Here is a 14,913-nt window from a genome sequence, read left to right on the forward strand (position 1 = left end):
TAGGTGAACATGTACATACACTTCTGCTAACGTAATATTTCCACATGAATCTTTATACTTGATAGATTAAATTATATTGATAGTATCGATATTTTAATCGTCCAAAATTGAATTACGAAAAATCGTTATTTTCACTGACATATTGATTTTAAAAAAACACAATTCAATTTGTACCCTCTATCATTACTGTAAATTATTGTATATAATAAGTAATATTTTAAGTTTTGTAATATGAACACTACAAAAGTTATACACATAATAATAGTTTATTTATTAGGTATTTATAGCTAAATATCTTTATAGCATTAGTAATTACGTAGTCTCATTCTTTTACGTGTGTTTTACAATTTGTAGCTTTATTTTGCAATTTGTTTTTTGATATTTCATTGCCTTTTTTTAAAAAAAATCCTTCTATGAATAGCTTTTTTTAAAATCAAAGGGTCTATCAAAATAACGCTCTGATCTCTACGCCATAAAAATAAGAATAAAATTTATGTTCATCTCATTCTTACCAGATTCATTGTATGAGAATACACCAGATATATATAACTGTAATTATAACACGTAATATATTACTAAAATACAAACTCATATCTTAAATGCATAAAAATAATGAGCTGGCCAAGGTAGCTAATCCACTTTTTCTTAATATATATATATATATATATATATATATATATATATATATATATATATATATATATATATACTTTTGTAAACCATTTTATTAACAAACTCCAAAACAATCTATTAATTTACTTGACCCCTCTACCATCACCTAATTAATCCTCTTGCCTTTGTCTATAACTTACCAATTCCCAAACAAACCAAAGATAAATATAAAGATCATTCATCTAAGTTATACCTATAAGTCACCTTCTATTTTCTCTCTTTCTCCAAAAGCAAAAACAAAAGATTATGGAAAAAATGATCAACAAATTAGAAATTAATTATCATGATCATAATCATGATCATGATCAATATATTTTTAGATCAAAACTTCCTAATATTTACATCCCAAATCATTTACCTCTTCACAAATATTGCTTTGAAAACATCTCTAAATTTAGTTCACGCACTTGTTTAATCAATAGTGCCACGGGTGTGACATACACTTATTCCGATGTTGATCTTGCTGCCAAAAGAATCGCCCTAGGGCTCCACAAACTCGGTATCGAACAAAGAGATGTCATCATGATCTTACTTCCAAACTCGCCCGAATTCGTGTTCTCGTTCCTCGGGGCATCGTTCCGAGGCGCGATAAGCACGACCGCGAACCCGTTCTACACTCCATCCGAAATTACGAAGCAAGCGAAAGCATCGAATGCGAAGCTCATCGTAACGCAATCGTGCTACGTCGATAAAATCAAGCTTTACGCCGAGGAAAATAGAGTTAAAATCGTGTGCGTGGACGATTCCTTGCCGTTGCCTGATGAATGTCTTAATTTCGCTGAGTTATTATTAACTACCACTCATCCATCGGACGAAAACAATTCTAATGATGACAACATCATTTTATCTGATAGTGTAAAAATTCTTCCTGATGATGTGGTGGCATTACCTTATTCGTCCGGTACGACGGGGTTACCAAAAGGAGTGATGCTTACACATAAAGGACTTGTTACAAGTGTGGCACAACAAGTTGATGGTGAAAACCCTAATCTTTATTTGCATAGTGAAGATGTGATCATGTGTGTTTTGCCATTGTTTCATATTTATTCTCTCAATTCAATTTTGCTTTGTGGATTGAGAGTTGGTGCAACTATTTTGATAATGCAAAAATTTGAGATAAAAAGTTTAATGGAATTAGTGGAAAAATATAAAGTAACAATTGCACCATTTGTGCCACCTATTGTATTGGCTATTGCAAAAAGTCCATTGGTAGATAAATATGATTTGTCATCTATAAGGATGATAATGTCAGGGGCAGCACCAATGGGAAAAGAGCTTGAAGATACTGTTAGAGCTAAATTGCCTAATGCCATACTAGGACAGGTAAAATCCTATTTTATTTAATTTTTTTTTGTATAATTTATAAAAAAAATATTTTATAAGTTTTAATTTCTAGTGTTAGAGTAGTAGGATATTTGCACTCAACTATATAAGTAGCCGGCCTAGTGATTGGGATGGACAAGAGAATTATAAGTAATTTCGTCCGATATATTTGAAAGACAGATTTACGTAATATCTATATTTGTATGAGTTATTAGGATGTAGTTAATGTGAAATAGTTGAGGATATGCGTGAGAGTCATGACTTGAACACCGTCATCATGATTAAAAGAACAAAATATTTCTTTTACGGTATAAAAACATAATCTATAATAAGTTGAAGCACACTAGTGGTATATACTTTTGTCCCGTTTCAATTTGTTTGTTTGAATTTAACTTGACACAAAGCTTAAAAAGGTAGAAATCGACTTTTGGATCTTGTGATTAAACTTATGATATGTACAATATACCAGAATATTTTTTGATCTTCTTGCTTGAAACATGTCATGGTAGAATTAAAGAGTTGTCAAAAAAAGAAAGAAATATTTTTATTGAAAGGGACAATAAAGAGTGAGTGTATATATATATATATATGTATTTTATATAACATCGTATATAAGTTAAGCTTTACAACTAAATAGATCTGGTTTGCGAGGAGAAAACAATGACAGGAGGCGATCTATTCATTATTTCCATGTATATTCTTTTATCTTTAAACTGTCTAAAAAAAAAATGATACATTTAGTTTGATTTTCACCTTTTTATTTTCCAAAGTTATAAATCTCATTTTTATGGATCATTATAATTTTCATTTAGATGACATGATAGTACTACTATTGTCAGTATTTTATTACATCAAATGTCAATTTTAACTTAACAAAACGGCATTTATTGCAAAAGACATATATAGAGCTAGAAAAAAAAAAAACAAATCATGTACAATTTGGGCTAAAGTCTATAAACTAATGTTGTATCTTATTGTGATATACACATTAAATTGAATAGGGATATGGCATGACTGAAGCAGGCCCAGTTTTATCAATGTGTTTAGCATTTGCAAAACAACAGTTTGATGTCAAATCAGGGTCCTGCGGGACAGTTGTTCGTAACGCCGAGATGAAGATCATCGATACCAACACCGGAACACTCCTTCCCCGGAATCACGCCGGAGAAATTTGCATTAGAGGTGATCAGATCATGAAAGGTAATTTACGTGTTCCCGTTAATTCTAAATATTATGTATATCGAGAGAGATCATAGTCAAGCCCAATAATGTTAATGGCCCAAATAATACACTTTATTGCTGTGTTTTGATCCAAGTATAATGAAACTTAAGAAGTTTTCTGGCCCATTAAAATACAATATATGGGCTTCAACAAATGTTTAGCCCATATTTATTGGCTCAAATATGAAATGTTTCTTTTCCAAATTCCTTTTAATGGAGGGGACTTTCATAAATCCCACTAGTTTAGGAGCTAATTACTTGCATACATTTTAATTTACAATTTGATATATTTTACTAGATTTTAGTGCTTTCAAATACATATATCTCAGATACATAAGGTCAGATTTAGGTGTAATTTGTTCTGGATACATTGTATACAAGTGGATTCGTATGTAACTGAGATACATCTAAAATTTCGCTCGCCTCCCTCACCGCTCTCCCATCTTGCTCGTCACTCTCACATGTATCTGGTATACTAGATACACACACACACATATATATATAGTGTATATCTAGTATGATGCACATGTATCAGGATACATACGAATCTCACTTGCCTCCCTCCCTAATTCCGCTCGCCTCTTCCCCTATTTTCATGTATCTGCTAGCAAAAATACATGTCTCTAAATGTAAGATATATGTAGAGAATTCTTAATTAGTGGTAAGATACGTAATACTATGAAAGTATAAGTAATAATGACATATGATAGTGACATATGTCTAGTTATGTTTACGGATCAAACTTTTATATACAACAGTACATTCCACATACTCTCTTCTTATTTTCGTTGCATATAAGTTTATACCGAATTAAAATAAATTCGAATTTTGAATATGGATAGGATATTTGAATAATCCAAAAGCAACTGAGGAAACAATAGACAAAGAAGGATGGTTACATACAGGTGACATTGGATACATAGATGATGATGATCAAGTGTTCATAATCGATAGACTAAAAGAATTAATAAAATACAAAGGATATCAAGTGGCTCCTGCTGAATTAGAAGCTATGCTTATTTCTCATCCAAATATTATTGATGCTGCTGTTATACCGTAAGTCGTTACGATAAAATTAATTTATGAAAATATTATATTTTTTAAAATATCGAATTAATGATCTGTCCATTTTATTATAGGATGAAAGATGAAGTAGCTGGAGAAGTTCCTATTGCATTTGTAGTGAAAGCAAATGGTAGTAATATTAATGAGGAAGAAATTAAACAATATGTATCGCAACAGGTAAATATTATTTTTTTATTAGTTCGTTTAAAAAAGATAATTTTTTTATATTTAGAAACAATTTAATTTAATTATACGTGACAAAAAATAATTATGATGCGTACAGGTTATATTTTACAAGCGATTAAATCGAGTATTTTTCATAGAAGAAATTCCAAAAGCTCCATCAGGGAAAATACTTCGAAAAGATTTAAAAGCTAAGCTTGCAGCAGATTTAGCTAGTTGAATTTTATTATAGAAAAAAAAAGGTATTCTATATGTTTTTTTTCTTTTAATTATTTCATCATAATATAGGAATTTGTAAAAAAAAAATATGAACCAAATTTATGATATGCTTATAATTGTTTGATTTGTATATTGAACCAATGGAATCACTTTTGGCTATATTTACTATGGTGTATTTTTTTTTTTTTTATTTACATTCCTCTTCCCCTTATCTCCCTCCACAAATGTAATTATTTATTTATGTTTTAATATATAATTAGTTTTTTTTAAAAAAATTTGTCATGATATTTACTTAGATACTGGAATTAAGTCTTGTACCTTTTCAATTCATTCGTATATTATATAATTAAATTAAACATATAAAATATGTCATCTTCTTTAAGTATAAGCATTAACTTCAAGAAAAAAACGCATAAAATTTTATTGGCTAATTGAAGTGAATGTATATAACCCGAAAGAAAATGACATAGTACTTTATATAGTTAACTTAACTATCTCATAGACGGATAAGAATACACAATTTTTAAATAAAAATATCCTAGCAAATTTATGAAATTGTTTATGTATTAAAGTTTTTTTTGAAAAGCTATACCTATAGGATATACAATTTGCATATTGCATACTTAAGTAAAATACTGTGATTCAACTATATTTACAATTTTAATACTATGTTAGTCCTTCCATTTTAATTTTCTTTACCTATTTTGACTTGACACAAAGTTTAACAAAAGTAAAGAAGATTTTTGAATCTTATAATATAAAATTAATGAAAGAAAAAAAAATATACCCTTGAGTTTTCAAAAATAATACACATATACCCTTGGTTATACTTCTGAGGTTGTATATACCCTACCCGTCATTCTTTTGGGGCATATCCTTGTACCAAACAGAGAAACATGTGACAACATCTTAACAATTTACCCAACTTTTAGGTAAAAAATAAAATAAAATAGGGTATATTATTAAAATGTCGCCACATGTTTCTCCATTTGGTGTAAGGATATATAAGACTCAAAAGTATTACGATAAGGTTATATATAACCTCAAAAGATAACAGAGGATATATGCATACTATTTTTAAAAGTTCAGGGGTTATATTTGACCTTTTTTTTTCCGTAAAATTAAAAGTAAGTGTAAAGTATCAAAATGAACTTTAATTTCATGGTCTTAAACATACCATATAAAATGGGAAAAAAAGACAAATATACGCTGAACTATCGTAAATGGTATGCAGATACCCTCCGTAATATTTTTGGGACATAGGTGTCCTTACCGTCCAAAAACTAGAGCATATACACCGTTTATACTAACGGATATATATGTGTCATAACCCGTCGAATAAGATTGCACCACGTGTCTCTATTTAATCTTTCGTTAGAGTGAAGGATATATATCCTCTAGTTTTTGGATTAGAAGGATACGAATGTTTCAAAAATATGACGAAGGTATCTGCATATCATTTACGATTGTTCGAGAATATATTTGTACTTTGTCCCTATAAAATGACATAAAATGGATAATTTTGAATGTTGGAACTAAATTTGGGCCTGATTAATTGGGCCACATAGAGGCCCAAAACTAAGAACTTATTCTCCAAAAACCCTACTACATAAATCAAATGAACTTAACCTCAGCAAGTTCAGAGAAGGAAGAACTCTGCAGAGAAGAGACGCCGCCGCAGAAATCCATAGGGTAATCAAATTCTCATCTTCGCTTTATGTTTCTCTTATGAATTTATCAATCTTCTGAGCATTTCACAAAAAAAAAAATCATCTTTTTTGAGCTAAAGGTAAAGATACTAGGCTTAGGCGTTTTGGAATGAGCTTGTTGTGTATAAAGTTTGAGCATTTGATCGATTCGTTGATTTGGGTTTTAGATAATAGCCTTAGTTTTTGATTTGTTGAAATGGGTTTGTGTCAAAAGCTTCAATTTGTTTGATTCTTGAAATTTTTGTGTGTATGTGTGTGGGAGGAGGAGTGGGGGGTGGGTGTTATCTGTTTTTTTCTGTTCAGAGTATTTCTGTTTCTCTAAAGTTGTATTTTGGTGCTGTAGATTAGAGATATGGGTGAGGGAGGTGTAGTAGTTCCAGAGTCTGTATTGAAGAAGCAGAAGAGGAATGAGGAGTGGGCTCTTGTAAAGAAGCAAGAGCTTGCAGTTGCCAAGAAAAAGAGTGTTGAGAATCGTAAACTTATCTATAACAGAGCTAAACAGTATGCTAAGGAGTACTCAGAGCAGGTGATTTATAAACTCAATGTCTCAGAAAATGATGCTGTTTTTTTCCCTTTGTTATTGAGGTATTTAAGAGTTTCTGTTTATGCATTTAGGAGAAGGAGTTGATCCGTTTGAAGCGCGAGGCACGATTGAAGGGAGGATTCTATGTTGATCCAGAGGCTAAGTTGCTCTTCATCATCAGAATCCGTGGGTAAGATGTTGCTGGATTGTTTAAATCTGGGATTTGATGAATTGATTCCTGTTTATCGACTTATCATTTTGAATTTTCAGGATTAACGCAATGCCTCCTCAGACTAAAAAGATTCTGCAGCTTCTCAGATTGCGACAGGTGAGTTTTTGATGTTTCCTGTTTAATATGTATATAAATATGTAAGAAGATGCTGGTTCGAGTTTTGGACGTCACAAAAATATGATGATCAAATTTATGTATTATTGGATTATGTTTTCCTTTCTCTAGTTTCCTTGCCGCTCTGTAACTTTAAGTGATTCAATCTGCTCAACTTGGCTGCAGATTGCAGCATTATTAGGTCAGTTACGTGTTGTTTTTAATCCAAAAGCTTTAGAGTAGCATTTAAGCTTCCAATTTCATCTTTTACATCCATGCCAAGATAACCTTTGACATTCAACTTTGATGGAGGAGTTGATTCATTCATTTCATTTTCTAACATCTAGGCTTTACATTATTTAGTCGATTCGTTCATTACACTTTCTTATCATGTAACTTTGCGCATAGTTTTATCTTTTACCCTGTGATAGTACATGATTGGACTGCCATTTTACTTGGTACATAATTTTACTTTTTGTGGTTACTTCATGATTTCTACTAGTGAGTTGTTACGAAGACTAAGTTGTGTTGCGGAAGGACATACCAATCTCTGTCCCGGCATTACAGCTATGCTCTTGTTTTAGACTGCCAGTTACTCTTTTCTTTAGATCTTTTCTGAAGATGTGATAACTTGCTATTGAATTGCATTTAAACTTTTGCACTTTGGATTTATGTTTGTTTTTCTTTATTTAAGTCTCTTATTGTTCTTGTTTTAGTACTTACCCAGCTCATTTTTGTCTGTCTAATGAGATGACTCTTTGCTATATGACAGATCTTCAACGGTGTCTTCTTGAAAGTTAACAAGGCCACCGTGAACATGCTGCATAGGGTTGAGCCATATGTTACATACGGGTATCATTCTATTCTTGTTTTAATGCGTTGTATCCTTCTGAGGTTAATTTTGATTTTGGAGTTCCTCTATCTGTTATTGATTGATGAATCTCTTCAATTTTCCCAGCTATCCCAACTTAAAGAGTATCAAGGAATTGATCTACAAACGAGGTTATGGAAAGGTAGACAAGCAGAGAATTGCTTTGACCGACAATGCTGTCGTTGAGCAGGTTGGTCCAAAGTATATTTGAAATTCATTCATAGTGTCCCGACAAACCGCTCTTTAACATTATTCGTCTGGATATTTCTTTGGCTATAATATATAATATAAAACATAACATAAATTCAAGAATCCCCTAAGCTTCAAACGAAAGGATACCCTAATCTCTACAGCTTTTTCATCACAATGCGCTCCCATGTTGTAGGTGTTGGGCAAACATGGAATCATTTGCATCGAAGATCTCGTTCACGAGATCATCACTGTAGGACCACACTTCAAGGAGGCTAACAACTTTCTATGGCCTTTCCAACTCAAGGCACCTCTTGGTGGACTAAAAAAGAAGAGAAACCACTACGTTGAAGGCGGTGATGCTGGAAATCGCGAGAATTTCATCAATGAGCTCATCAGGAGGATGAACTAAAACATCTCTCACTAAGCAACAGTTTTGTTTCTTTAGAAGTTTGTTTTTGGTGTTTTGAACTGTTTGTAATATTGAATTAGACACATTTCTGCCTGAGGTTAAAAATTGGTCTTTGGATTAAGTATGCTAATTGCCTCTGGTTTTTTCATTGTTCAATATTAAAATGGAAGTGTGCTTTGTTCAGTTTATATTATGGTTTCTGCCATTGGGCTATGAACATTGATATTTCTTTCCTCCGTTTCAATTTGTTTTTTGTTTATTGATTTATTTTAAGTACTCTATTATCTAAATGAAAAATAATGATGGGATTACAATGTAAGTAATGTTGAATCATAGATATTTATCAAAATAATTATGATCCGCTGATTCAAACAAATAAAGATTGAGAAGTTTGATATATTTAAAAATAATTATAATTGGTCATTATTTTATAAGAAATGTATCCATACTTTAATGTATGAATTTGAAACAGATCAATATGCACACTATTATCTTGAGAAGTACTAATGAGTGACTTAATCATTGTCGCTCTTAAAGTTGTTTGTATATTTTACTTAGACATTTTAATTCAGTTTTGTACCTATTAAATACATAAATCTTTAACAAATATAAACCTGTTTGACATATTAGTTTGAAAAATAAATATGTGGATATTTTAGACACTTATAAATAACAAACATACCAATAAAATAATGACACATGTCTGACATTGGATCCAACTTTCTTAAAAACTCTATTTAAATAATTTAAAATGATTTTTTCAAAAATAAAAATCTATTGTTTTGAATTACCCTCCCATGCCGCCTTTTCTTCTTTGCGACCCATTTTAATAGTTTTACGCGCCAAAAGAGAGTGTAGCACACAATTTTTGACATATTAGTATTTTGTATTTTATAGGAATGACTTTTGAACAAATACAATGTTCAATTGGCACAAAGATAAGTTAAAGTGTTCAAATGAAATTGCAGATAAATTTAAAGAGTTGTATATCACTTAAGCCGATAAAAAATATTTTACAATAATGACATACATTAAATTTGATAGGTTTTAATGAAGTATTATTTATTAATTATAGTTCATATATATATATATATATATATACTAGGTAATTGTTTCGCGCTTTGCGTGGTTATAAATAATAATTGCATTGAACTTGCAAATAATTTTTTATTAATATCCATATATTAAAAATAATGGAAATAGGTTCTTAAAAAATATTAGAAATATTCTAGCATGAATTTGATTATTTGTCATTATCACATAACTCATGAACCTCTAATGAATGAATTATTCACTAAATAATAAATCACACTCTTTAATCTCATTAAAAGAAAAATAAAGAAGAAAATAATAATATATACACAAAGGCATTTCGGTAATAAAAAGAAACATTTAATTTGTATAGATTATATAATTGTGACATATGTGTTAGGTTAAGATTCAAAAAATTGTTAACATACTAAAAACATAAATTACATGAAAGCAATTATAACTTTTGAACTTGCCTGATGAATTTCTTCAATAAATAAGTGAGAAATTTCATATCTATGTAAAATAGATCAATATGTAAGCTTACATATAGTACTTTTAAGTTAGATAATTTTATATAGAATATCAAAATATAAATTTTTGGAACTGAGTATAATAATTATTTTCTACACAATGAATATACGTACTATATGTGTATACGTTTAATGTAATCGGAGAGAGTAACTTTGCAGAAACATAATAACAAAGTTTAAAATATGTACTCAAAAACAACAATTAATATCATAAGCATAAATTAATGAGTGCAAAATAAATAAATATCAGAATATGTAAAAAAAAAAGAACAAAATAGAAAGGAAAAAATCGAGTCCACTAAATGCACAATGTCCCTTAAGAAAACTATTCTCCTCAAATACCAGAGGTTTAAAGAATTTCATCCTCTCACGATGAAACAATTTTATTCACCAACTTATTGATACAAAAATAGTGATGTCAGTAAGTCATTTAACAGGAGTAAATACACGAATATTTAATTTTGCGGAAGCAGAAGAAGAAGATCAGAATTTTTGTTTCTATTTAGAGACAACTAAGGGTAGTGTGAACAAATGTTTATTGTGCCTTATCGGAAAGGTTACAACTATTTTGAAAAGTTGCAATCCTTCAAAAAGTTCATAACCATTCATAAAAATCGCAATTCTTCATTAAAGTCAAAATTTTTCATAAAAGTCGCAACTCTTCATTAAAGTCGCAAATTTTCATCAAAAGTCACATCTTTTCATGAAAGAGGAAGGCTATTTTTGAAAAAAAAATGAATTTAAAAGGAAATTCTTGCTTGTGGTGACGCCACATAAGCGGGCCTAGAGTTTTCATATATATATATATATATATATATATATATATAATAACATAGTGTTAAACATGTTATTTTACCATTTTAACTAAATTCTGACCAAATTTTTTGATTAAAACGATTTTTCATATATATATATATATATATATATATATATATGAAAAATCGTTTTAATCAAAAAATTTGGTCAGAATTTAGTTAAAATGGTAAAATAACATGTTTAACACTATGTTATTATACTTTTTTAAAAAAACATTTTTACCCTTTTAAATTTAGTATCTTTAATTAAAAACGAAAAAGGATCAATTGATTTTAAAATAGAAAGAATATTGTAGACTATATTTAATATCTTTTAATTAAAAATGAAAGAATATATATATATATATATATATATATATATATATATATATATATATATATATATATATAAAATCGTTTAGTCAACGACATATATAAGTCAACATAATTGCTAGGACCAATATGAAAATTTCATTATGAGATAATCAATTTGTTTTTATATTTCATTAAATAATTCTCAAGTTCCTTACCTTTTTTTTATGAAGGAAAGAAAACAAAGTCAAAGATAGTAAAGGATGGAAACAATTTACTTAAGTATATGTATATAAACATGGTATATCTTATAATTTAGTCAATGATATATATAAGTCAACATAATATTGTGTATACTTTCATAATAAATTGTCAATATGATCACAATCTCCAATTGCTTGGACCAATATGGAAATTTCAATATGAGATAAATCATTTTTTTAAAATTTTTTATTAAATAATTGTCAAGTTCCTTTCCTTTTTTCTTATAATGGAAAGATAATAAACATTATTTCTTTTTAAGCTAGCAATAAATGGAAACAATTTAATTAAGTATATATTCTTTTTTAATATTAAAGTCAAAGATCCTTAACTATTTCTCACTATATAAATAACACCATCTCCATCTCACTTATCACAACAAATATACACATCAACTCTCAAATATTTCTACTATATAATATTATAAGCATGGCCATCAAGAGTATTTCAGTTCTTGTTTTCATGCTACTTATACTTTTCATTGGTATTTTAAACTATTGTTATTATTATTTTTTATCTCAAATAATTTTCAATTCTCACATATTTTGGCATTTTAATATTGGACCTATTTATTTTAAAATTTCAATTGTTTACAATGATAAAAATCTAAAATATCAAATTGATGAATTGTATCTTAGATTATTTTTTTCATGATTGTGAATCTATCATCTCAAAATTTGAAATACGTCTCTGTTTGTAGGTCGCAATATTGATGCAGATCAAAAGTGTTGTAAGGATCACCCAGATATAAGTCCATGTATAGCGGGGAAAGATGATAATCCAGAATTGGATGGCAAATGTTGGAGATATTGCAATGATGAACCTGAATCATGTGAGCGTGGAGGAGCTTGTAAATCAGTTGGGGAAAAGACTTTATGTCATTGCACTTGTTCTTAGTTTAATTTCTGCAAAAATTGAAATTTGAAATTTATATTTAATCTCATTCATTAAAGGGCACTTTCGTCCTTTTCGATGAATCATAGTGAATGTTTTAATTCTATAAAATATATGTTTCTTTTTAATAGTATGAAGTTAAATGATTTTCTTTTGAAATAAATTAAATTTATTACTCTTTAAGGTAATTATGAGAGGAGTTAGGAATTTAGTCATTAGTATTAGAGCCTGTTTGGCTCAGCTTAAAAGCTGGTCAAACTGACTTAAAAGCTGATTTTTGACTTATTTAGCTGTTTGACAATCCTCAAAATAACTTATTTTAAGTTAAAAAAAACTTATTTTAAGCCAAAAGTTAAAAGCTGGGGTAGGGGTGCTTTTTTTTTTCCAGCTTATAAGCTGTTTTAAGTTGACCACATTTTTACCTTTTTACCCTTAATATTTTTATACAATCTCCAAATTACCCACATAACCCTAACATCTCTTTCTTCTATTTTTCCCTTTTCACGTGTGGATGATAGACAATTACTATTACTAATGAATGACAATAACATAAATCCTAAATCTTTCAAGTGATCTATTCAAATTATATATTATTAAAATGTAAAATAAGTTGCACATATAACTTAAAGGGATAATGCCCAAGTACCCCCTCAACCTATGCCCGAAATCTCAGAGACACACTTATACTATACTAAGGTCCTATTACCCCCTGAACTTATTTTATTAATAATTTTTTACCCCTTTTCGGCCTACGTGGCACTATCTTGTGGGCCCAACGATGGTTGACTTTTTTTTCCAAACCAGTGCCACGTAGGCTAAAAAAGGGTAGAAAATTACTTATAAAATAAGTTCAGGGGGGTAATAGGACCTTAGTATAGTATAAGTGTGTCTCTGAGATTTCGGGCATAGGTTGAGGGGGTACTTGTGCATTATCCCTAACTTAAATAAAAATTTATATTCCTCTTATAAATAATTTGTGATAATAAAGAAATATGTGAATGATAGACTATTATTATTACCTATGGATGAAACTAAAATAAAATCTTAAATCGTTCTTTGATTTATTCAAATTATATATCTTTAAAATCTATAATAAGTTTATATTTCTCTTATAAATAATTTGTGATGAGAAAGAAATATGTGAATGATAGCAAAATATAATTATTTATGGTTGTAAAATATAAATTAGTTAAAAAGCTGTTTATCAACACTTATTTGCCAAACACATCAACAACTTTTTTTTAACTTCAGCACTTTTTCAAACTCATAACTGCTTATTTTAAAAATAAGTTTCGACACTTTCAAAAGTACTTTTTTAAAGCTGCTTTTATTAAGCCCATCCAAACGGACCCTTAGTTCAATTTGTTCCAAAATAATCATTCAACTAAAAAAAATAAAAAATAAACATATGGTCTATTGAATAAATTATCCTTTCTAAGTATTCATTTTTATTTAAATTTTTGTGGTATATATTATAAAATATGTGGAAATAATCATATACACAATAGTTATATGAGAAAAATACATTGATAATTAATTCTTCAATGCTTCCAAAATATTACTAGAAATACTCGAACATGTTCGTAAAGAGTAATCCTCTAATAAAATAATTTGTAATAATTGTCTGTACTAAAATGAACATTATTTTCTCATATGAATTTAGAATGTGACATTTCTTTTTGATATAATTTCAAAATTACGATATGATAGAATAGTTCAATTGACTATAAAATATGTTTAAGACATGTCTGAATAATCAAGTCACTCATTCGAGATTGTTTGTTTTTTGATATAGTGTTGATCGTTGTCAACTCTAAGCTCTGAGAAATTTAGAATTTTATCTAATGATTCACAACACCCTCAATGTTCCAGGAATCACACCAATCATTCAAGATTTTAAAATCACCCTTGACATGTCACGACCCAAATCGGATCGCGACTGGCACCCACACTTACCCTCCTATGTGAGCGAACCAATCCATCTAAACCTTAACATTTCAATATAATATCAACAGAAAGTAATGCGGAAGACTTAACTCATTAATAAAAACCAATTCAATAACTTCTAAAATCCAACATCTATTATTCCCCAAAATCTGGAAGTCATCACCACAAGAACATCTATAAATCAAATGACTAAACTAAGAGTATTCTAAAAGCTAAAACAAGTAAAAGCTAGTCCATGCCGGAACATCAAGGCATCAAGACGTGAAGAGGAAGATCCAGTCCAAGCTAGAAGCATTAGCTCACCCTGATATCTGGAGTAATGAAGACTGGCTAGAGTTACTGTTGAGTCGAAGATGACGGCACGTTTGCTGCATTCCACAAATAAACAAGAAGAAAACGTAAAAGTAGGGGTCAGTACAAAACACGGGTAC

General features: G+C 29.4%; 2 protein-coding genes across 2 annotated transcripts; both read left to right on the top strand.

The window, feature by feature from the left end:
* Positions 1-714: 714 nt before the first annotated feature.
* LOC101251197 (4-coumarate--CoA ligase) lies at positions 715-4,867 on the top strand. Its single transcript, XM_004242742.4, has 5 exons — positions 715-1,995; positions 2,997-3,195; positions 4,059-4,272; positions 4,356-4,458; positions 4,565-4,867. Exons 1-5 carry the CDS (start codon positions 919-921, stop codon positions 4,682-4,684), a joined length of 1,713 nt encoding a protein of 570 aa, XP_004242790.2. The 5' UTR covers positions 715-918; the 3' UTR covers positions 4,685-4,867.
* A 1,442-nt stretch (positions 4,868-6,309) lies between these two features.
* Positions 6,310-8,900, top strand: LOC101251486 (ribosomal protein L30/L7 family protein). The gene is given in 7 exon segments (NM_001346851.1): positions 6,310-6,375; positions 6,736-6,918; positions 7,008-7,105; positions 7,186-7,243; positions 8,013-8,092; positions 8,199-8,301; positions 8,497-8,900. Coding segments are annotated over 6 exon segments (729 nt in total). The 5' UTR covers positions 6,310-6,375; positions 6,736-6,744; the 3' UTR covers positions 8,713-8,900.
* Positions 8,901-14,913: the final 6,013 nt, after the last annotated feature.

Source organism: Solanum lycopersicum, chromosome 7 (genome assembly GCF_036512215.1).
Source record: "Solanum lycopersicum chromosome 7, SLM_r2.1".
In the NCBI taxonomy this organism is placed as follows: Eukaryota; Viridiplantae; Streptophyta; class Magnoliopsida; order Solanales; family Solanaceae; genus Solanum; species Solanum lycopersicum.